Genomic DNA, 22,182 nt, shown 5'->3' with positions numbered 1-22,182 from the left:
TCAAAATCAGTGAGAAGTAAGTTTCTGTGATATTTATTTTTAACCCTACCTGTAGGATTCCTTGAGGAAGCCAGAGCGTCGTTTAATCTGTGAAAGTAGCAATCGGGGGTTGTCCCTACAGCATGCTGGGAGATTCTCCGTTAACTGGTTCATCCTCTTTAATGATGCTCTGGTGCATGCTCAGGTAAGGCAACTTGTCTCCTTGAGCAAAAGCTTTTTCTGCTTCAAACAGCATCACGTGTTTTTCATATAGCAAAGGAAGGGTTTTGTACCATTCACTGCGATGTTGTTTGAACACACAAAAGTGATAATGTTTTCATGTTTCCAACTAAAATTGAAATGATCTATTAACTGGTGTTTTTGTTTGCTATTGCCCTGTGGCTGGCATGGTTTTCGTTAGCTACTTCTGTGAGCAAGGTGCATAGGAGGAACGTGTAATGCTCTATTTTCCTTAGTCTTCAAAGAGAAAAAATTGTTTAGAGAAGGTGCAGCGAGGGGTGTGGGAGAGTATGCATCAGTACTTGGTGACGTTTCCCTTCTTCCTCCTTCCCCCTCTCCTTGCCTACAGTTCTCAACGCACCATATTTTTCCCTTGTCCACACTGTGGGTAGAGGCTGTTTCAGAAGAAGCTGGTAATGTGTAAGTATTCTTATTTGCGATGCTGAAATAATTAGATGTCTTGGGAAGGGGGATGAGGATTATGTGACCAACTGAGCTAAGTATTTTAAACTTGGAGCAGAATAAGATGCAGTCACATCTACCCTTCTCTTTTGTGTCAGAAGGTTTTTGTTGTGTTTATAGACCTAACAAAAAAAGTCATATAAACACTGGAAAAAAGAAAATGGAGGCAAGAGGGAAGTGGGTAGTTATTTCTGGCTCTTTTTACTGCTGACTTTACTAAAATGAATGCTACTTGGGGTGAGGGAGGGAAGCTACAGTATTCAGCTCTACTGAACCTTGCCTTTTCTGGGATGAAATTTCAATAGATTAAAATATATGTTTATTTTTTCTATGTAGGAATGGTTTGAAGATTACAACTCCAGAAGAACAGTTTATTCTTCTTTCTTCAACACCACAGGAAAAGGTAGGCCTGTCTACAAGTTTTGCCTGGCTTCAGTGATATGAATGAAAGTTTTCTCTCCTACTCTGAAACCAAACAGGGAAAAATACTGCCTAATATTAACCAAGAATGAAGTCTTTTTACAGGTTGGTATGCTGTTTGGTCCTGTGCTTGACATTAGCAATGCTACAATTTATAATACTGTACTGAGGAACACAAAGGAGATCACAGTAGTTGTCTTTAAAGGTGGGATTGAATGCAAAGGCAGATATTAACTAAATTCTGTGATTAAACATTTTTGTTTCAGACCAAGTGGTTGAGGGCAATAAGCCAAGCAGTGGATCAGGCCCTTAGAGGGACTTCAGAATTAATCTTACATGGAGCCGGTGGGAACATTCCACGACAGGAACCTCCTATTTCTCGTAGTGCCAAATACACCTTCTATAAAGATCCTCGACTTAAGGATGCCATGTATAATGGGAGATGGCTTTCGGGGAAACCCCATGGCAGGTAAAAATATTTGAATTTAATGGTTCAGAAACAAAATTAAGTGGTTGCTGTATCAATAAGAAGCAGATCTACTCCCAGAAAGTATTTGTGAAGTGCTAAGTGAACTGATTAACTGGTACGTGTATATGGCTTTATGTATTTTCCAGAGGAATCCTTAAATGGGCAGATGGCAGAATGTACTCTGGGACTTTCCGAACTGGGCTAGAGGACGGGTAAGATTGTCTCCCTACTTACAGAGACAGTGGGCAAGAAATATGATTTACTATAGGAGAAAACAAACAGCGTATTTTAATTAAAGGTTTTGCGATAAGTCTGATTCAGAGTTATGCACGTTAACAAAATGTAGGTATCTATCCATCTATGTATAGATAAAGATACGGAGAGAAAAATCTGTCCTTTTTCCAGAGGCATATTTGCCTTGACAGCAGACTCTATTGCTTGCTAAAAACTTGCCCTTTCATAAAAACTAAAACTAACTTGGTTAATCAGTTGCACAGTAGGAGGAGGGAATGGTAAAACAGTCAAGGAGAGAAGAACTGGGGGGAAGGATGTAAATTCCTAACAGAGAAACCTGAAAAAAGACTAGAGTCAACTTTCCTCTATATGGTTAATTATTAACTTTCTCTGTGTCCACTATTTCAAAAGGTCCAGTATCTGTATTTTGTTTACCTTCCTGGAAAATGCCATGCCTTTCCTATAATGTGATGCATCTTCCCTTACATTCTCCTTGCTGAAAATATTAAAGGAGATGCGCGCGCAAAAAAAAAAAGCTCCACCTTGAGAATGGAGGCTGAGGGTTGGGGTGATGGAAAGAAAATGAGTAAAGGTATGTGATCCTGTTGACTAAGATAAACTAATATAGAGGACTTTGGAAATAGGATGACTCAGTGTCCCAGACATTCACAAGCTGCTATCTTGTGAAATGAAAAGATTGTTTTAAAGCAACTTAATTTTTTATACAGTTTGAATTAATCCATGGATTTCACTGCTAAAAGTCTGCTTAGGGCATTCTTGAGGCAAAGAGCTTAATATCTTTCCAAATATCTTTTCCAATATCACTTAATATGTGAATTTTGTGAGCAGATTTATCTGTACTGGGAAGGATAAAAATATGAGGAGTCCTATTGGCTTCCAGCAATAATCTTTAAGTGTTCAGTTGGAGGGGAAATTGAAACACGGTCAGGCTACAGACAGCTTTTTAAAACGTGGCTTAGCTATTGGCATATGTTAAACCATAAACCAGATCAGAGCTTTGGTCATTTGTGACTAATAGTAAATGTAAGTAACAGTGGTGATATTAGGGCTGTTGGAGACAAAACCTTTACAAAAAATTCCCCAGCATAAACAAACTGTTTGGTATTCAGCAATAATTACTAGGATTATCAAATACATATACTTGTATTTTGGCAGAAGTGCTATATTCTCAACACTCCACAATAGTAGTGTGTTAGTGGGGTAGGCGTGCTCTCAGGAGCACCTACTTAACAGTGGATTAGTCTCTTCAGAAGACTAAAACAAGCAAGTTGTGGTTGTCATTCTTGGCATACTGATAATCTGAGCAATTTTATGGCACTGAGCATAATTGGAAGCTAGAATCTTTTTTTATTTTAACTTTCCCTGTGGCAATATTTGTTCTTATCTTTCCCCGAAACATAGATGTGTTTGAATTATCAAGACTTGAAGAAAGCAACAATTTTTTTAAACCCAGCAAGACAACCAAGATGGAAGCAGATTTAGGATGTGAGGAGGCTTGTAGGCGTTCAAAAGCTGAGAAAAATCCTGTAGTGTAGGAGAGGGAGAAGAGCTTAGAACAGAACAAAACCAAATAGGAGGAAAGCAATGCATGCTCAACTGATGTAGTGATGCTGAAATTCCTGCTTTCCCTTTAAAAAAATAAATAAATAAAATCTAACTGTTGTAGGTGAATAGAAGTACTAAAAATAACATAGACCATTCTGATTGCAGAATGGGTTTGTGGTGTGTATCTGTTTCTATGTTTTGATGGCATGGATTAGTATTATAGGTGGTTGTGTTCCCTTCTCATGCATTGGCAGGTATGGTGAATACAGAGTGCCAAACAAAGCGTTGAACAAGGATGACCATTATGTGGGTTACTGGAAGGAAGGCAAAATGTGTGGGCATGGAGTCTACAGGTAATGCACAGAATTTGTTTCCCTGATTGCAGAAGGCAAGAAGAATATGGAATCTAAGGGGGATGTGAATCTAACCTGAAATTTCAGTGCTGCTTTTCAGTAGCACTGAATTTCCATTAATCGTTTGGCATGTTGTTGACTTAGCAAGCTCCTGTATGTACCTTTCTTGTTGCATTTCCAGACTTGTGATTATAGCTAGCTTGCTTTGTTTTCTGCATTTCTTTTGGATGATTGCTCACAATGATGCTTGCACTGAGATCTGTTACAAATCTCCATTCTAATGTTGCTGCTACCTTTGAATAAGCAAGGATATTCTTTTCTTTTGAGAAACGAGTGTAACATCTTAATGGCCTTGCTTGTTGTGGAGAAAGGTGGTTTTAAATGGGCAAAGCATCAAAAGACCTTTCTCATTTATATCCCAAATATGCTTTTAATCTGTTTCCTGCCCAGGTGTGGCTTTAATGCAATTCCTAATCTGGAATTTAGAAAAAGCAAAATTCTTACAATTTTTTTTTTATTGTCTTTCATTAAAGCTATGCTACTGGTGAGGTGTATGAAGGGTGTTTTCAGGATAACATGCGTCATGGGCATGGTCTGCTGCGCAGTGGGAAGCTAACCTCTTCCTCTCCCACTATGTTCATTGGACAGTGGACAATGGATAAGAAGAATGGTTATGGAGTTTTTGATGATATCACAAGGTAATGTTTCAGTTCCTCAAGGCCTCAAACACTGGTGAGACATACAATTTCAGAAACAGTAGGAAAGGACTTGATTGGTAGTAGTGCAGCAGTATATGTGTGTCTTATATTTTTCTTCATTAAATATTGTACTGGGCTTTCTGGAATGAAGGAGGTGATGATCTAAATCTGTCTAGAGGTTGCTTTTTAGCGCTGCACCTGGAGTAAATGTGTTTTTGTTTTGTTTTGCTTCAGGGGCGTGGGGATTCTTTGCTTTTGTTTTGTTTTTAACACCTTGCTTTCCTATCGTACTCCTGCCTGAAAACTGGCACTGAATATGGTATTTTATTGGGGGATACTGTGTTACTGATGAATGTTTTACAAATGCCATACGAGGAGTATATTTTCATCTCAGGCCTATAAGACTGAGTTGTTCAGTGATCTAATACACAAGAACTAGATAAACTTCAGCTCAAGCTCAGATGTCCCATTGACTTATTCTGGCAGTGGGGGGAAGCTGCTTTCTCTCAGGGCAGATTAGTGAAATGGTGATTGAAGAACCAGAACTGTCCAAAATAGTAGATGCTACATGAGCATAGCTAAAAAATACAGTCTGTCTTTTCAGTCACCAGTTCAATTCTGATTTCTTCTTAAAAGAGAGCTTTCAGTGGGTGCTGAAGAAACTGTTTTAACTGAACTGAAAGCCCATTTATAAAGGAGAATAGCAAGAAGCCTTGGAGAAAAAAATATTTTCCAAAACAGACCTATTGTATCATCTCTGGGTATTTCCTGACCGCAGTTTTGCATTTAGTTTCAATATGTGGTGGTGGTTGTTTTTGCACTCTAGTGCAAAGATGTTGCCACATACATCTACATGTGTGTTTTGGGGGTGTTTGTTTTGTTTTGGTGCCGATGAGTTGCCACTACACTTAGCAATTCTGGAGGAGATTGGACCTGCCAAGAAAGCTTCCATCTCTTCAGTTTGTCTTAGGCGAAAAACAAGTGTGGCATTTGCTTTGTATTCCTGACTTAAATATGAGTGAGTAGCTGTTACAGTATTTCTTTCTACTCTCAGAGGAGTAGGGTATATGCATAAGTTCGTTGCCTAAGGATTCATTTTCTTCACTTCTTTTTCTTTGGCCCAGCCAAAGAAGGAATTGCTGCAACTCCGTTATAACTGTGTCATTATTGCAAACCAGTCATTTAAGCAAGCAGGACTGTCGTATTTTCATCTTGGAAACTGAATATGCTGCGGCTGGTCTCTTTAAGAAGCCTTCACTCAGTAGAGACCTGTGTAGCTGGCATGCAGAATCAGGTTATGGGTCCAAACAGCTAGAAGATACCCCTCAAGTTAGATTATTTGCTGGGCCCACACTCTTTACGATGAATAATTCATAACTTTTCTCACGTACTGACAGCGAAACGCTCCATAATAAGTAGGCTTCTATTCAATAAGTCACTAGTTTTCCTTTCAAAACAAACAAAAAAAGTCCATGGTAGGTTGGTTTTGTTTATTACTTAGATGATGAAGCACCATGTCCATTTCAGGGCAACTGGAAAGGTGTATTGTTTCAGAAAATTTGAGACTTGTGCTTAGTTTCAAACACTCTAACCTAATCTCTGTGGACTTACACTTGCAACAAAAGAATTTTGAGTAGTAGTCTGAAAGAGCTAGATGTTTACACATGAGAAACCTTTAATTGGCTAATCTGTTTTTATGGTATGAGCTTTGTTCAGCTGTTACCCAGATACTTTCTACAAGGTGGCTTATTTCCTTACAATTTTTGTGCTCTAATAGTACATTCAAAAGGTCAGGCATGACGATATTGGCAGCTACGTAGGTCTTCCTTATATATGGAATCATGGAGGGTTATAGTTTCTATTGCAGAGAGTCATCTTTTATTCCATTATGCCAGTGAAATTAGACTGACAGACTCAGAAGTAAGTGCTGTATGACTCTTTCCTAATGACTTGTGTTATGGTCAAGTACCACAGCAAAGCCCAAGCAAGAAAGGGTACAAATGTAATAGACTAATTAGACTGTATTATTCCCTCTTCATTCTTCAGAGGAGAAAAGTATATGGGAATGTGGCAAGATGATCTCTGCCAAGGAAACGGTGTTGTGGTTACTCAGTTTGGACTGTATTATGAAGGGGCCTTCAGCACCAACAAAATGATGGTGAGTGGAATGCTGGGCTTCATCCTATAGTGACTTGTCCTCTGAGTGTGGTGGCTTTCTGGGCTAGATGAGTGGCAAGACAAATGGTATATGCTAGACTGTAAACCTTCTGTTCTTCTAACCTTCTATTGTCCTATTTCTTTAAACTGCCTTTATGATCCCTACTCTATTTTACTAGAACTACTACGGAAGTTGCTTTTAAAAAAAATTATTTGCGAAGAACTAGTAGTAACAGGTATTTCAGTGTATCTTTAGATCTACGGTCTGGTGTTCTTTCACTGTAATTTCTACTTTTTGTGGTGTTCATGATTCTTTTTTCTATAGGGGACTGGAATTCTGCTTTCTGAGGATGATACAGTCTATGAAGGGGAATTTGCAGATAACTGGACTCTGAGTGGAAAGGTTGGCATTACACTTACCATTTGGAAACTTACTGTCTAAACAAGCTCTGTGTCTTTTTTTTTTTTTTTTTTAATTTTGTTCCCAATGGATTTCAGTTAAATTTTTATTATCTTCTCTCAAGGGAACGCTGACTTTGCCAAATGGAGATTATATTGAAGGTCTCTTCAGTGGAGAATGGGGATCTGGAATAAAAATCACTGGAACCTACTTCAAACCTAGCTTATATGAGAGTGAAAAGGACAAACCTAAAGCCTTGTGAGTAGTGAATAAGAAATTTCTGATATGAGAAATAATTTCTGAATAAGAAATAACTTCTGAACATACCTATTGATCTTTTTCAAACAACGGTTAAAATATTTTTGCCACAGAACCAGCAAGACTCTGAAGACTCTGAAAACATTGAGTTCCTTTTTCATGCCTCTTCCCTCCCCCTTAAGAAGTAAGATTAAAAAAAACCCCACCTTCTATATAGCTGTTCTAGCATTAATTACTCCTTGAATGGACAAACAGCATAGCATGGAGTTACAGGATAGTTGAGATGTTGCTGCTGTCCTATAGCAGTCTCAGATTTCTAATTAAATGAACTGACTGTTAGAACTTGTTTATAGCTGCAAATTTTTCTCCCAACCTCAGAAGTCATTAAAAGTTGCATTTGAGTGATTAAGGCCATCACAAACCTCTCTGTCTTGCATTAATTACTCTGTTGGTTACTTCTGTTCACTTAATATAGTCATGTAATAATGCCAATGGGGATACATTTGAACAGAATTAGCTATTTAGTATACCTGTTTCAAACAATACGTAAGAAAAAAGTAGAAAAATCTCTTGAATTGTAAGAAAGAGTGTTTAAACACCTTGGAAGAGAGAGTTTTGAAAAGCATCCATAAAATTATTTGTACTGGACAGACGATATATTGGGTCAGTTTGCTTAGTTATCTCTGAAAAACTGTATTTGTTTCACTTAAGTCATAATTAATATATCTTTGGGTAAAAGAAAATTTAAGTTTAACCTTACATTAGCTGTAGATGAATTTCTGCTATTTGGTAGTACTATATACTGGTCTTCAAAAGTAATAATGGTTGTGCGTGCAGGATTCAGTATCACTGAAGCTTACTCTCAAATTTCAGAGAAACTAAAATGGGAAACACACTCTTATGTTTTTACCTAGCTTATTTCTCAGTATGCATCCTGAAGTATTCACTGGTGATTTCCTTTGACAGCCCTGACATCTACAACAGGATGCAAAGTTAAGCAGGCCTCCCTGCTGAACTGAACACTTGCAACCTTAGCAGCTGTCTGTTTTTTACCCCAGTAGGGAGTCTATGAATAAATGTATGTATGTATCTGTGAAGACTGCCTGTGAAATAAAGGTTCCAGCCACCTTTTTCAGGCTCCCTTGAAGTTGAAAACCTTCTGGTATAATTTGTGAATAGAGTTAGTGCCTACTTTTTCTGCTGTATGAAACTAGAATCATGGGGAATATCAGTTACTAGTTCTCATCTCAGGGTTAAAAAAATATTAATGAAAGGTCTGACAAGGTCTATGACACTTGATTTAAGTCTAAATCTAGATAGAACTGTTAACCACTGGAGACAACTATGTGCTTTATGAAAGCACTTTAAAGCCCTAGATTTCATGATATGTCCTGTACGTATAGAGGGCAACAGTTCTTAGTTTCTCTTTGGCTGTAGAGGATCTTTACCCTGAGCATTGGCTTTCAGTGAAAAGATGCCTGAGCTGGTTTTACTCTTTACCAACACTCTCTAAGATGTGATGCAACAACATCTGTAGATATCACTAGGTCCAGAAGCCATATATCCATTCTTGCTATTTATCTATGTAGCTATGCTATTTGCACATTCCAAGATAGTGGAGTATTTTGGACGTTTTTATATTATGTCCTTATTATGTGAATGTGTCCTAAGTCATCTGAATGATGAACATGCCCATGATGAACATAAGCCCAGTCAACTGCAGTATGTCATGTTTTCTTGGAAATCAAAGCAGAGTTCTTCCTGTTTAGAACGAACTATTTCCTGGAAGGCTACAAGAAAGTCAGATTGACTTGTGTCTAGTGTAATAAGGTTCACAGTTGTTCCCACATGTAGGTAATAGGAGTATATTAATCATGTAACATTATAATCTGGTACATAGATAAATGCACATTTTGAGGCTGTTCCTTGGCAAGGAAAAAAAAAATTAAAGATAAATATAAACCTTGTAAGTTCCTAAAAGGTGTTGAAAGTCAAGTCATTCGTTAGATAGCAGTGTTTAGGTTCATTTTTAGTGATAAAGTCTAATACTTCACAATAAATAGCATTAGGTATACTAGCATTTGGTAAGATAGTATAATATATTAGACTGACATTAGACATGGGTAGCTTTCACAGCTGAATGTGTTGTTCCAAGACCATTTGATCTGAAGGAGTAACTGGTGATTTTATTAGGCGGAAACTTGGGATCTTGTCAGTGCCTCCTGATGAGAAGTGGAAGGCTGTATTTGAAGAATGTTGGAACCAGCTGGGTTGTGAGAGCCCAGGCCAGGGGGATAGATGGAAAGCTTGGGACAACATTGCAGTGGCCCTGACCACCAACCGACGGCAACACAAAGACAGGTGGGTTCCCAGAGAACATAGTCACCAACATGAAGCTTAGGATTAGTTGTTACAGTCAGTGTTAAACACTAAGTAGTGTATATGAGTGAGGTGCTAGCTGATTATTACTATAAGACTTTTTTTCTTGTTTAAGTATGCCACTGTGTCCATTTTTCCAGTAAGGGAGTGTTCAATCCCTATAATCCAAATCAGTGCAGAAAATCATGAAAATACACTGAAATGGAGACTACTGGATGGCACAGGGAGCTGGAGAACTTGGAAAGAAACTTGGAAGGAAGAGATTGTATTTCTGGAAGCTTAAATGGTGAAAGAAAAGGTTCATTAGAAGGGAAACTTTCCCATGAGATTTAAAAGCCTTTAACAAGAAAAAGGGATACAGAAAGCCTGCTCGGGATGTTGCAGGAAAGGTTCATTCAGCAGACCTGACTATGGAAATTAAGAGAAAGCTGCTTTTGAATAAGAATAGGCAGGATCAGGGGATTAATGCAGAAAGTGAGCTTTTTAAGAACAAGAAAGCCACAGTAAAAATGATAGTGTGACTTTAATTGATTCTACTGAGTGCCAGGAAATGGATGGTGACAAGATCCTTATGGTTCCTACAAGTCTGTTAGGGTGGGCATAATGTTTTGCATGTTCATGACTTTGTAAAGGTTGGGATTTTGAGCTGAAATGAGTCTGTGGGTGAGTATTTCCACAGTATTGTTTCAGTTTCTGTTCTGCTGAAGTAATGATGAAGAAATTTTCTGCAACAGATGTGGGAGGAATGAAGAAGTTCAGACTGAAGAATTGTATCTGAACTGGAATTTAAGAGAACAAGTGGATTGAATTGTTTCCCGTGTGGGTTTGTTTTTTTCCCCCTACCCCCTATTTTTCCTTTAAGGCTTATAACTTTCTTGAGGTATCTTCTTTTCTTATCTTCACATTTGTTCCTACTGTGTCTGATGAATAACATATACGATATCCTTGTGCTTTGTATACCTGCAGCCCGGAATTACTGAGTCGTTCACATACTCAGACACTGGAAAGTTTGGAGTTCATTCCACAACACATTGGTGCCTTCACCCTGGAAAAATATGAAAATATAAAAAAATATTTGATAAAGGTATTGTGACTAGTGCTCACATAGCTTGTTGGTAAGACATGATGTTGAGCTCACTTGAGTTGTTATACTTGTGTAATAGCTTTTTTGAATCCCTTCCATATTTCATATTTATGATGCAAGCTGAGTTCACTCATTTTTACTCATAACTTCCTGATTCCTTGAATTTATCAATCCATAAGTAAGACTGAACTCTTTTGTATAGAGCCTGACCCACTGAAATCATTAAATACCTAAAGGTATTTCTTTAATACTAAGTTTTGCTTAGTTACTGTTTTGTTTCTTATGCATTGGATCCCAGCAGAGCATTTTGAAGTACTTGCTGATTATTGCATGTTATTTTTTTAATAGAACTGGACAGATGACTCGTCCAAGTAGTAGCACAAGTTCTTGTACTGCTTGCATACTGCTCAGTTAACACCATATAAATTTCATAATCCAAATCAGCAATTTGATAAAATTAACTGATTTGTGTGATGTATTTGTAATAATTTGTTTTCATGTCTGTTGTTGGACCTCTGACCTGTCTCTCCTGAAATCCATTTTTCTTTAACTTGCCTGACCTGTCTGACTGGCCAATGAATATTTCTTACCTCAGGCTTGTGATACCCCTCTCCATCCTTTGGGGAAGCTGGTGGAGACACTAGTAGCTGTCTACAGAATGACCTATGTTGGAGTAGGAGCTAATCGACGGTTACTGCAGGAGGCTGTAAGAGAGATAAAGTCCTACCTCAAACGCATCTTCCAACTGGTTAGGTAATTTTCATATCAAACTGGTTGGATCATTAAAGATACTTGACTCACTGAAACTGCTTAGTGTTTACATAGTCCAAAGTGCCAGCATCTTTACTCTTTTTTGGGGTTGATTATATTTCTTTAACCTTTTTAAGCACTCTTGAGCATTCTGTCAGAACAGAAAAAATATTAAAATGTTCACTACAGTGAATCACATCCTACATAATACTATAAAATATGGCTACAGGGAGCTCATCTTGAATGTGAGTTTCCAGCTTAGCACCTCTGGATTTACATGTTGTGTAAAGGCAATGTTCAAAGGTAAAGAAGAATAGTGGGGAGAGGGAACCAGAGTGTACTCCATTAGAGTTCTTTCTGCCTCAACCATGTTGATAGGAAGTGTTTGCTTAGATTCTTGAGAGCAATTACAGCTTTCGTTGACATATTTCTGCTTTCAGATTGGCAGGATCCTAACTAGCAGCCATCAGAAGCCTTGTCTGGGGGGAGGTGATGTCAGGGTAGAAAATGTATTTTTGACATTGGAGGGTATTGCCTTTAAGTTTAATCCCAAGTAGATTGTACTATACATCTATTGTCTATGCTGTCTTATTCTATGATGTATTATTTCTGCCGACTTTTATCTTCACTGCAATTCAGAAAGCAGGATTGGACTGATCTGTGGAAACTTTTGGAAATGAAATCATGTCTTAATGTGTGTTGCCATTTAGGTTCTTGTTCCCTGATCTTCCAGAAGAGGGCAGCACAATTCCATTTCTGGTGACAGAGACAAAGGGAAGGCGATCATTCTGCAGTGGGAAATCTGATTCCAGATCAGAATCTCCTGAACCGGGGTAAATAGAGGGGAGAACTGAACTAATGAAGACCTCATTTTATTTCTATTCAGGGTTCTTTCTCAGAATTCCCCTTTACCAGGGAAAATTATTATCGGATTTTTTTTCTCTTCGGTTTTAATGACAGATTCTGATAAGCAAACTTCCATGTGATTGCAGCAAGCATTTCATCCCCTTACCTGTACTGTTCTGTGCAATGTTTCTGTACTTAAATCCAGGCTTGCCTGTCAATGGTTTGCAGATAGTTTTTAAGTAGGCACCCTGAATTCAGCTTTTCCTATCAACATGACAGCTTTGTGCCAAGCACCTACTGATTTTATGAAGCCTAGCATGTGTATGTGGTGTTAGGTTAGGTAACTTACTGGGTTTTAGCCTGTTTTCTAGTTTATGCTCTGAAGGTAAAGTTCAGCTATCAGTAGAGTGGCTCGGAGTGAAGGCTAAATGTCCACCCTTGATTAGCTTGAAGACGCAGGTAGAACTTGAACTTTAATATAACATGCAACTTTTACATTATACTGATCAGAAAGCCAGTGCTCCATTTTAAAAACTATCTGGACTGTATCGATAGATGATGTTATTTGTAAATATGTCTTAACACAGGTAATACTTGATTGATTTTTGTACTTATTCTATTATTCTTTTCACTAATAGAATGTACTCGTAATAAATTAAAGATATGTTCCAATCATTGATCTTAAATCTACTTGTGTAAATGGTTATGGCTTTTAATTTTTCTTATTTTTTTTAACAGCTACGTTGTAACCAGTTTTGGCTTACTGCTCCCTGTATTATTGCCACGACTCTACCCTCCTCTGTTTATGTTGTATGCCTTAGACAATGAGCGTGAAGAAGATATTTACTGGGAATGTGTTTTACGCCTAAATAAACAAACTGATACAGCTCTTCTAAGTTTTCTCGGGGTGCAGGCGTGAGTATGCTTCAACAATCCAACAGAAGTTAGAAAAAGATTATGGCACATAATTATAAAAAGCTTTTCTAAAAGAAAACGAATCCCTAGAATGCTTTGACAATTAAAATGCGTCTAAACTCCATGCTAATTAATGTGGTTTAGAGAGTGAATCAAAACTTCCCTCTTCAAAAAAAGAAAAAGAACAAAAGAAAAAAAAATCAGTGTCACTAGAGAACCTAAGGGAGACACTTCAAATTATGCTTTTTGCTATTTGTGCTAGATGTAGTTGATCTTGTGGTAAGAATTGTTCTATCTTAGCAGAACATGATGATCAGTTAATTTTATAAGGTAAATAATATTTTAAGAATAGTACAATCTCTGATCTCTCAATACAAGATGTTGGGTTTCTTGCAGGAAATTTTGGCCAGGAACTGTATCCATCCTTGGAGAGATTAGAAAGGTATGTTCATTGGGCCTTGCCTTAGAGTATACTTTACCCAGTGCTTCTTTTCAGAAGCTTGAAAGCATGAAGTAGTAATATAGGAATTTTTTTGAACAGCCTTTTGCTGAAGAGATGCTATGCTGCCTTGCTTCCTTACAATTTTTCTGCTACTTGGAAACTCTTACAATAACTGTCATTCCAGCTTCTGTCATTGACTTATTCTGTACGCTGTTAGTCTAGTAATAAATTAAGTAGTTTGTAACCATTTTACTTGGTCTACAATTATGTGAAAGTGTGAAAATAAACATCTACCAAGGTAATTCTTAAGAATTTTGATCAGGAGATTTGTACCAAGATATACTTTCTGATTAAGATAATTGTACTATTTTTATTCTTTGTCATCATCTTGCTGAAAGTGGCTGAACAATGGTCTTGAACAGTACTAGTACTATAGTACCCAGTCTCTGTGCTCCAATAATAATAATTTAATAATCATGACTTTTAACAATGTTTACTGTATACTTTAAATCATGTCTGCTATGAAGAAGTATGTTAGAAACTATTTTTATTTGAGATTTTCATTTTTTTATGGTCATTTAGATCCTCTTACCTTCAGATTACCTCTTACCTATTTATAACCTGGGCTTGGGGAAAGTCTGTAATGATTGGATGCGCGGCTTTCATCAGACTGGTTGCTGTTATGTGTATTCATTGTAAACAAATCTTTGTACCTCTTATACTTGCAAATTAATTAATTTGCTTGGTATTCTGACTTGCAATCTGAGACAGCAACCAAGCTGTTTTGCCCCAGAATTTAGTCTTTTCAGAGCAGGGTTAAAGGCCTCTGGTGAATGCACTGTGAATATATGCTCAGACAGAACTGCTCTGGCTTAATAGAGGACTTTGTTCTCTTCAAGCAGTTCAGCATCTCTTCTTTTTTCAGTTCCTCTTCTGGTGTGTGTGGTAGAGGTGTTTCTGTTTTGTTTTTTGGGGGTGGGTTTGTTTTTGTTTTCTGTGCATGTTCCACAGCCCTGGAAAACTCTTCCAGATAGTTGCTCAGCAGTCTCTGTGCTGGGTCTGTGTCCTCTGAAGTTTCTCTCACCCTGAAGATGCTTATTCTGACCACTTTGGTCTACTGCCTGGACACAGGCAATCTGATATTCCTTAAGAGAGATGGAGTGTTACAGGTTTGTAACAATAACCCAAGTCAAGAGTGATCTCCCCAAGGCTATGGGTTCCCAGCAGGATGTGTCCCTGCTTTCCCAAATCATAAGCATTGGGACACTTCAGCATTGAAGGTTCATTTAAGAAGACATGGTGCAAACTTCAGTCAGACTTTAAATGTTCCAAATTGCAGCAATAACATCTTTTTTGAGTTACTTCAGATTTCCCATATTTTTAGGTATTGGATAAAATCCTTCTAGCTGTTTGAGTTTTTCACCATATTGACTTTTTTGGTTATAGAGTAGAGCCTTCCACTGTGAAATACTATGTGGCATGTGAATTCTCTGAATTATGGAGTATGGGATGTTTTACGCAGCCATTTACCTTCTTTGCTGTGTCATCATTCAACTGAACAGGATTTCTGTAGCTGAGACAGCATGCTTGTCTGCTTCTCTCCCCTGTCAGATTTCCTCATTTCTGTGAATTTCTCTTGGTCTTTTTGCATCCATCAATCCATCCATTCTCTCCCTCCCCCATCTAGAAAGGCTTAGGCTCAGTTGCATGATAAAAGCTAACATTTGTATCGGTTCTTTTCTGTTTGCTCCAAACCCAAATCCATGTTGAGTATTGACTGGTCTGGCTTCTCTAGGCTCCAATGGTTCTCCGTCTTCCTTGACTTGGAAGGCATCTAAAAACATAAACGACTTTTGTAGCATACTGATGTATTCAGTACAGCATTTTCAGAATTTTAAACAAAACTCTTACAAATTATATATAGGCAGATTTTTTGGATGGTTTTAGTTCCCAGATACACTAGAAATCAGGGGTGTGTGTGTGTGGGGGGGTGGCTTATGCCAGTGCTGCAACAGCTGCATTTTTTTCCTGTCCTGAATGGTCTTTGGGATTTGGCTTTTTTGTTTTGTGTTGTTTTTTTGGAAAGTTGCTAAACCTGAATGATAAAACTTCTCTTGATTACATACATAGGTATCACCAAATACAAAAGATGCCTGCTTTGCCTCTGCAGTTGAATGTTTACAGCAAATCAGGTAATCCTCTGAAGTTTGTCTTTTGGTGTTTTCCTGCTTCTGCTACACTGGTATCTGTGTAATTTATTTGACTGCGATTCTTTATTTGTTGTATATATATGTGTGTGTGTATATATATATATTTTTTTTTCTCTCTTTCATTTTGGAAAGAGAGGTCAGCTAGAAGTTGCAGAGTTCCTACTGGAAATGATAGCAAACTCTCCCAATGAGAAAACAAGTATAGCCTCATAAATGGGACAGTTTGGGGCATGTACAGAGGACACCATTTAGAATCAAAAGTGAGAGGCTATCTAATCAAATCTGCATGTGAATTTTTTTTAAATGGTTAAGGCAAGAAGACCTATTTATGGGAGGCTTTTCTGTGTCTGTTAGCTGACATAAGGAATTCTGCTGTAAGAGATTAACTGGAAATTAAAAGGATTTTAGAAAGGCCTCTCCCCCATCAATGTGTAAAAATACTGTAAAGCTGTGAAGGCTGTCTTGTTTGCAGTAGTGCAAATAAGATCCTTGATCCAGCAATGGTAGCTTGGGGTGCTTCACAGCTTTGGCAGCCACGACTACTGAAATGTGAATGATCTGTGGGCTTGTCTTCAGGAGGGGAAGAGAGGGTAGAAAGTAAAACACTAACTAGCAGATTGTCATTTTAATTTAGAAGCAAATATGTAACTTTTCACTTATTACCCTGTTTTGGTTTTGCTCTCTAAATAGTACCACCTTTACCCCAGCTGACAAATTGAAGGTGATCCAACAAACTTTTGAAGAGATCTCTCAGAATGTACTTGAGACTCTTCAGGAAGATTTTCTGTGGTCTATGGATGACTTATTTCCTGTTTTTCTCTATGTGGTGCTACGAGCCAGGTAGGCTAGCATCATACCTAAGTTGGGCACAGGCAGTATGGGTACTTATGCTTCTATTAAGCTTTCCTCTTCTCATTATAAGACTAATTTTTAGCTTTTTGTAACTCTGTGAATTTCCTGTTTTGGCTGTTTGCTTTGGGCTCAATAAATTTTAAAGCGTTAAAACTGAAATGGTTGTAACCTCAGAATGAGATTAGGAGAAAGCATGGTTCTTGCAGAGCACTTAAATAAAAAGATTTTAGTGGTGTCTTTTCACCCTATTTTTCCCTCTCCCACATGTGACAGGATAAGGAATTTGGGATCTGAAGTACACTTAATTGAAGACCTGATGGATCCTTATCTTCAGCATGGGGAACAAGGCATCATGTTCACTACCTTGAAGGTATAAGAATTATTCAGGGTTATTAAAAACTCTTTGAGAATTCATCAGCTTAAGGCAAAAATGATCAGTTTAGGACAATTGTACAAACATTAGGTTATAGTTTCCTTGACTTTTTTAATCAATGTTTTTAGTTATTATGGGCAAGAAAAGTTCATTTAGAGCTTAAGATAGCCTAATATTTATGGCAACTACTAATAAAATGATGCAATCTGTAAATGTACTTACTCAAAGGTAACGCTGGTGGCTGGCTGTTTTGCTGTGCTTACTTGTCTTGTCTTTCCCCTGCAACTTAACAAACCTTATTACTTCTATAAAAATTGGAATGAAGTGCTTCTCTTGAGATTAACCATCCTAATGATGTTTGTCTGACATTACATCAAGATGCATCAAGAATTCCATTTTTGCCAAAAAAACAGATTCCTTTATCAGTCTCTATATCCTAGTTAGTATCTTTCTTTTTCTAAGTATGGGAGAAGGGAGTGACATCTCTCTCTCTGTTTACGTGACTATCCCCTTGTACTCCAAAGACCTCTATAATGGTAGCAGGTTGTCTTGTTTCATCAAAAGTATTCCAGACAAGTGGGTTTAGACAAGTAAGTTGTGGTGGGTTGTGGGGTTTTTTTGTTTGTGTGGTTTTTTTGAGGGAGGTGGTGGGAGGAAAGAAGATGTTAATCTGAAAATGCTTTAAGTAAAAATCGCAAGCTGAGCTGCTAGGAGAATGCGATGGTTTTTTCAGTCTGTGCAAACTGGGAATGTATTTGGGTTTTTTCCCACCTGTTATTTTTATAATGCTACAAGAAAGGAAGACTTGAGTTGTTTGAACTTTCTCAAAGAATCTATTTAGCAAGAACTGAGTCTTGTTTTGTCAGAGTACAAATATTTTCTGAAACATTTATGTTAAGTTTCTGGCCACTACTAGCCCAAGTCATATGGAACTGGCATTGAGGAGTGAATAACTATCAGCAGCAGGTCAGCTGTGAAAGTTATGGTCAGAGTATTTATCTAGGTGATAGAAATCTTTGCTTTTTAGTATCAGAGTGCTTTTGAAACCCTTACTTTAATCCTTGCTTCCTTGTCCTGTAAGAAAATATTTTCATTTTTGAGTCCTTCTATTAAAGGGCAAAGAAAGACTTGTAAGCAAGAAAGTGTACATCTTGCCAAAGTTGGGAACCAAAGTATTTGGAGTCCCAAATTGTGCTATCTCACTTCATGAAGAGCTGGACATAATTTGTAGTTGAAAGCTCCTTTTTTGGTTTTTTGTTTGTTTGTTTTTGTTTTGTTTGTTTACATAACAGAAGATTCTCGTGTGTGGCAATGTCACTGTATCATCACTGCTAGCAGAAAGCCTAGTCTTCTATTTTCTTGGATTGAAAAAAAGCTCAACCTATTTTTGTATGGTGCTTTATCAGCTTCCTTAAAACTGGCATGTATGCTAAACTGAACTTTGTTTTAATTCAGGCATGTTACTACCAGATTCAACATGAAAAGCTTACTTAAACTATCATTTACAACCTGGCGCTGTGGGATAATCTACTGAGTGGAACTTCATTAATACTCGCTCTCCTCCCTGGAGTGGCGCCAAAAACATGAAAATACTCTGAAGTTACAGATGTTCTTTACAGATGAACATACTCTGGTTTTACTTCTGAACTTTCAATTTAAGATCGGAAAATTGCAGCTGGAGGCTAGCTATGAAGAGGTGATGAAGACAGCGATAATGGAATTTGGTTTGCCAAGCACTTTCCAAGAAGAAATTATTTCCTACTTTAACAGAAAAATTATTTATTCCTTTTAAATTAACAGTACTTCAAAAAGGCATGGCATCTACATAGAGTACATGTGAAAGTCTGGGCCATGTAGCTTCCAAAATAGTAGGTTTGTTTTTATTATTCCTGGTTTGTCAACAGGGATGTTTAAAGAGAATGAATTGCACCACAGAACCATTCAGTCTTCCTTAATTCAGCTGTTACTATATATGTTTGTTAAAAATGTTAGTATTTATAATGGGTAGCCTATAGTGTGTTTTGGTGTAAAGGTTTTGAGGCATCTTCTGTTGAACAGAACTGCTGAAAGCAGTGTTATAATGTGCTATTGTGGAAATAATCACACTGTTACAGACTTCCCTATTTACTAGAATTATAAATATGTAGGCACTCACTACTCTTTATGAAAAAAACAAAAGGGGCTGACTGGTTCCTATTTTGACACTGAATTAAATACTTGAAATCTGTAAAGTGTTCAGCTTTGTTACCTTGAGATCCAAGGATAAACACTTTCTTCAGAAAAGAATAAAGTCCCATGTGATAGGAAAATGGGAACATACTTTTTAACAAACTGACAATGGATAAAGTTTGAGACTTTTGCCTGTAACTTGCTAGTTACTTATATGTCAGAAAGAAAGAAACACCCATATCATTGCATTTTTGAAGACAGAGAGAACAAGTAATTTCAGTGGGGGAGTTTTGTGTATGTGTGTGTTTCTGTGGTTTATGGTTAAGTTTATTTATACCAATAACACTGATGGATAACTTGGGTATTGTAGATGCTGTTATTTATCATGGCTAACACAAAAAAGGCAGGGGGGAATTGATTATGGAATGTTGTTATGGCTTAAGTTATCTCAAATTACCATAGATAATGCTAATCATATTTTGAAAAAATAATCATGGCCTGTATATTGGCACTTAAATGGTTTGAAAAAGCATATGTCAAAATACTGTTGGGAACAGTGACTGTAATGTAGCAATTTTCATAATAAAGTAAAAAAATTGTTCTTTCTGAGATTATTTTTAATTTTATTAGAAAAGGGGAGAAAGCAATTCTGGCAAGACTGTTTACAAATATTTCATTGTGAGCAGAACACGCTTGGTTAGAGTTCTTGCATCGAAGACAGCTGTCATTTTAGACCATTATGTATTTCTTTTATGCAAATAAATTTAAGCAGAAAAAATGGTGATGGGTACTGCACCGGCTTCGGTTCTGTTTGGGAACTATTCCTGGTAAGAAAGGATATTTTCTTTCAAAAGTTTGTATAAGGCACGAGCATTTGGAGAAGAAGGTTGAAACTCTTCTTGGGAATAGTGGTAAAAGTTGACTTTAACAGAAATTCAGGCTCTCTTTTGTCTGCTGTGAATATTCCTCTTAAATATACATAGCTGTTTTAATAGACAGATTGTTGTTTATGAACAGTTACAATGTTTCATTATAATGTTTTATTTGCAAATAGAAGATTAATGGATACTTAAATGTATTTGCCCAATCTTTAAACAGGATGCTGAAGAGAGATTTTCTTGAGATCTTTTATAAGTAAAACTGAAACCAAAACAAACCTGGAGTTTGGTTTTGTTTTGGAGGACTAACGCATGGACCTTGAGGGACAAAAAGAAAAATATGTAAGTAGACAAAATCCAAATAGTACAGTAAGTCAAAATGTGTATGTAGTATGAAAATTATAGATACTGGTGGACCCAGAATACATGCTCTGTTTAGCCAAGATATCAGCATTTTTAGATGTTTCTAACATTGTTATTTATCCAGGAGAGTACCAAAGGGGGGAGTACTGCAGCAAAGAAACTTCAGATCATGAACACTGAGGGAGCATAGCACTTGTTGTAGTTTTTTGTCCCATATTGAGAAGAAAAAAATACACATTCAGACAGGCAGCTGTTTACCTGTAAGATTAAAACCCCCCTGTTAATCTTTGAAAAATAAGGTTGAAGCAGAGTATGTGTTGTGTATTGAAGACAGTAAGATCATGGTTTCTTGATACTCTTAGTGCTTGAAGGGTATGCAAGGTCTCTTTTGTAGAACAGTGTAAAATAGCTACAAAACAAGCTATTGCAGCTTTGTATAACACTAGAAACAAAACTTCCCCCATTGAACCTGCAGTTCCCAAAACCTCTATTTTTTTGTAATTAATAGTTCTTGATTATTCTGAAAAAGTGAGTGCAGAGAGGGTTTTCTATTTTGTTTTGGGGAAGGGGATGAAGAATGGGGAGGGGATGTGCGTGAGCCTTTTGCCATGATGGATGCCAATTTGGAAGTGACTTATCTACTTGGAATTTTTTTCCTTTCCTAACTATGGTGGCAGATAAGTGTTAGCTTTGTTTACTCATCATGGGATTTTCTGCTTCTGTGTTTCAGTTATGATCTTTTAAAGCCAGTGTTTCTATCTGACTTTTTTTAGCCTACACTTAGAAATTTGAATGGTGACTGCCATACATAATGTGGCAGTTTATGAAATCTGGCATTTTTGGCAGATGTTATCTGAAATTCTAAAGTTTATACCTCATGTAAATTTTCATCTGTATGGACACTGTCACTTAAATTCTGCATTTTAAAACTTCTTATTTTTTAATATTTATTTAACTTCAGGTTGAATGATACACAGTTGAAAACTAAAAAAAACAAAACAAGTCTGCCTTTCTATATATGCAACCTCTTATAAAAAGCAGTGATATAGCATATGAATTTAACCTGCTGATTAATGGAAACAGACTGCCTGTGTTGGATTATTTTTAGTCTTTCTGCTATATAGTTCATTTATTAGCTGAAGAGAATCCTAGGATTAAATGTGCTTCTGATACAGATTCCACTTTACAACCTAACATTTGGGCTATGATGCATTTGGAAATCAGTGCAGGACAGCTTTGGTTATGTGTTTCTGTAGCTAACCAAGAAATAAGTTAACCTGCAGGACTTCTATCTCTTACTTTATCATAAATCCATCCCCTCCCTCCCTCCCTCCCCAGCCTAAAATTGAAAGCCAGGTATTTCTTGTGCTGTAGCAGAAATTCTATAACCAGCAACAGAAGATCAAGGTTACAGTATTATATATACTTGTCCTAACTGCAGACTTGGTAACTGAAGAGAGACCCTAAGAGCTAAGTGTCCTATTGGCTGTGAAAGTTCTTGAGAATAACAAGCCGCTTAAGTGAGAGACAGCTTAAAGTAGGCTTTTTAAGCAAGAAAAGGGTTAAGGGGATTTATTCTCTTCTCTCGAGTAATGAGTAGTTCTAAGGTTAGGTTTCTGCAGATTAGAAAGGAGGGGATGTCCATAGATTAGCTAGGGCAGTGAGGTTACTTGCTGTGCTATCGT

The 22,182-nt window shown here is 37.2% G+C and overlaps 1 protein-coding gene across 5 annotated transcripts in view; it reads left to right on the top strand.

The window, feature by feature from the left end:
- Window positions 1-19,865, top strand: part of ALS2 (alsin Rho guanine nucleotide exchange factor ALS2) — a 44,869-nt gene extending 25,004 nt beyond the window's left edge. For all 5 annotated transcript variants that reach the window (XM_026109528.2, XM_026109762.2, XM_064515205.1 and 2 more), the window contains 20 exons: window positions 56-184; window positions 569-639; window positions 1,018-1,084; window positions 1,368-1,570; window positions 1,717-1,782; window positions 3,625-3,723; window positions 4,257-4,421; window positions 6,468-6,579; window positions 6,904-6,981; window positions 7,103-7,236; window positions 9,430-9,597; window positions 10,582-10,699; window positions 11,295-11,452; window positions 12,160-12,282; window positions 13,034-13,210; window positions 13,607-13,652; window positions 15,783-15,844; window positions 16,553-16,702; window positions 16,988-17,084; window positions 18,543-19,865. In XM_026109528.2, coding sequence (XP_025965313.2) covers window positions 56-184; window positions 569-639; window positions 1,018-1,084; window positions 1,368-1,570; window positions 1,717-1,782; window positions 3,625-3,723; window positions 4,257-4,421; window positions 6,468-6,579; window positions 6,904-6,981; window positions 7,103-7,236; window positions 9,430-9,597; window positions 10,582-10,699; window positions 11,295-11,452; window positions 12,160-12,282; window positions 13,034-13,210; window positions 13,607-13,652; window positions 15,783-15,844; window positions 16,553-16,702; window positions 16,988-17,084; window positions 18,543-18,581 — 2,262 coding nt within the window. In that variant the 3' untranslated portion in view covers window positions 18,582-19,865. The remainder of the gene's footprint in view (window positions 1-55; window positions 185-568; window positions 640-1,017; window positions 1,085-1,367; window positions 1,571-1,716; window positions 1,783-3,624; window positions 3,724-4,256; window positions 4,422-6,467; window positions 6,580-6,903; window positions 6,982-7,102; window positions 7,237-9,429; window positions 9,598-10,581; window positions 10,700-11,294; window positions 11,453-12,159; window positions 12,283-13,033; window positions 13,211-13,606; window positions 13,653-15,782; window positions 15,845-16,552; window positions 16,703-16,987; window positions 17,085-18,542) is intronic.
- Window positions 19,866-22,182: the final 2,317 nt, after the last annotated feature.

This window comes from Dromaius novaehollandiae, chromosome 7, assembly GCF_036370855.1.
Source record: "Dromaius novaehollandiae isolate bDroNov1 chromosome 7, bDroNov1.hap1, whole genome shotgun sequence".
NCBI lineage: Eukaryota > Metazoa > Chordata > Aves > Casuariiformes > Dromaiidae > Dromaius > Dromaius novaehollandiae.
The sequence above is the reverse complement of the archived record's forward strand: the minus strand, read 5'-3'. Positions and strand labels throughout refer to the sequence as shown.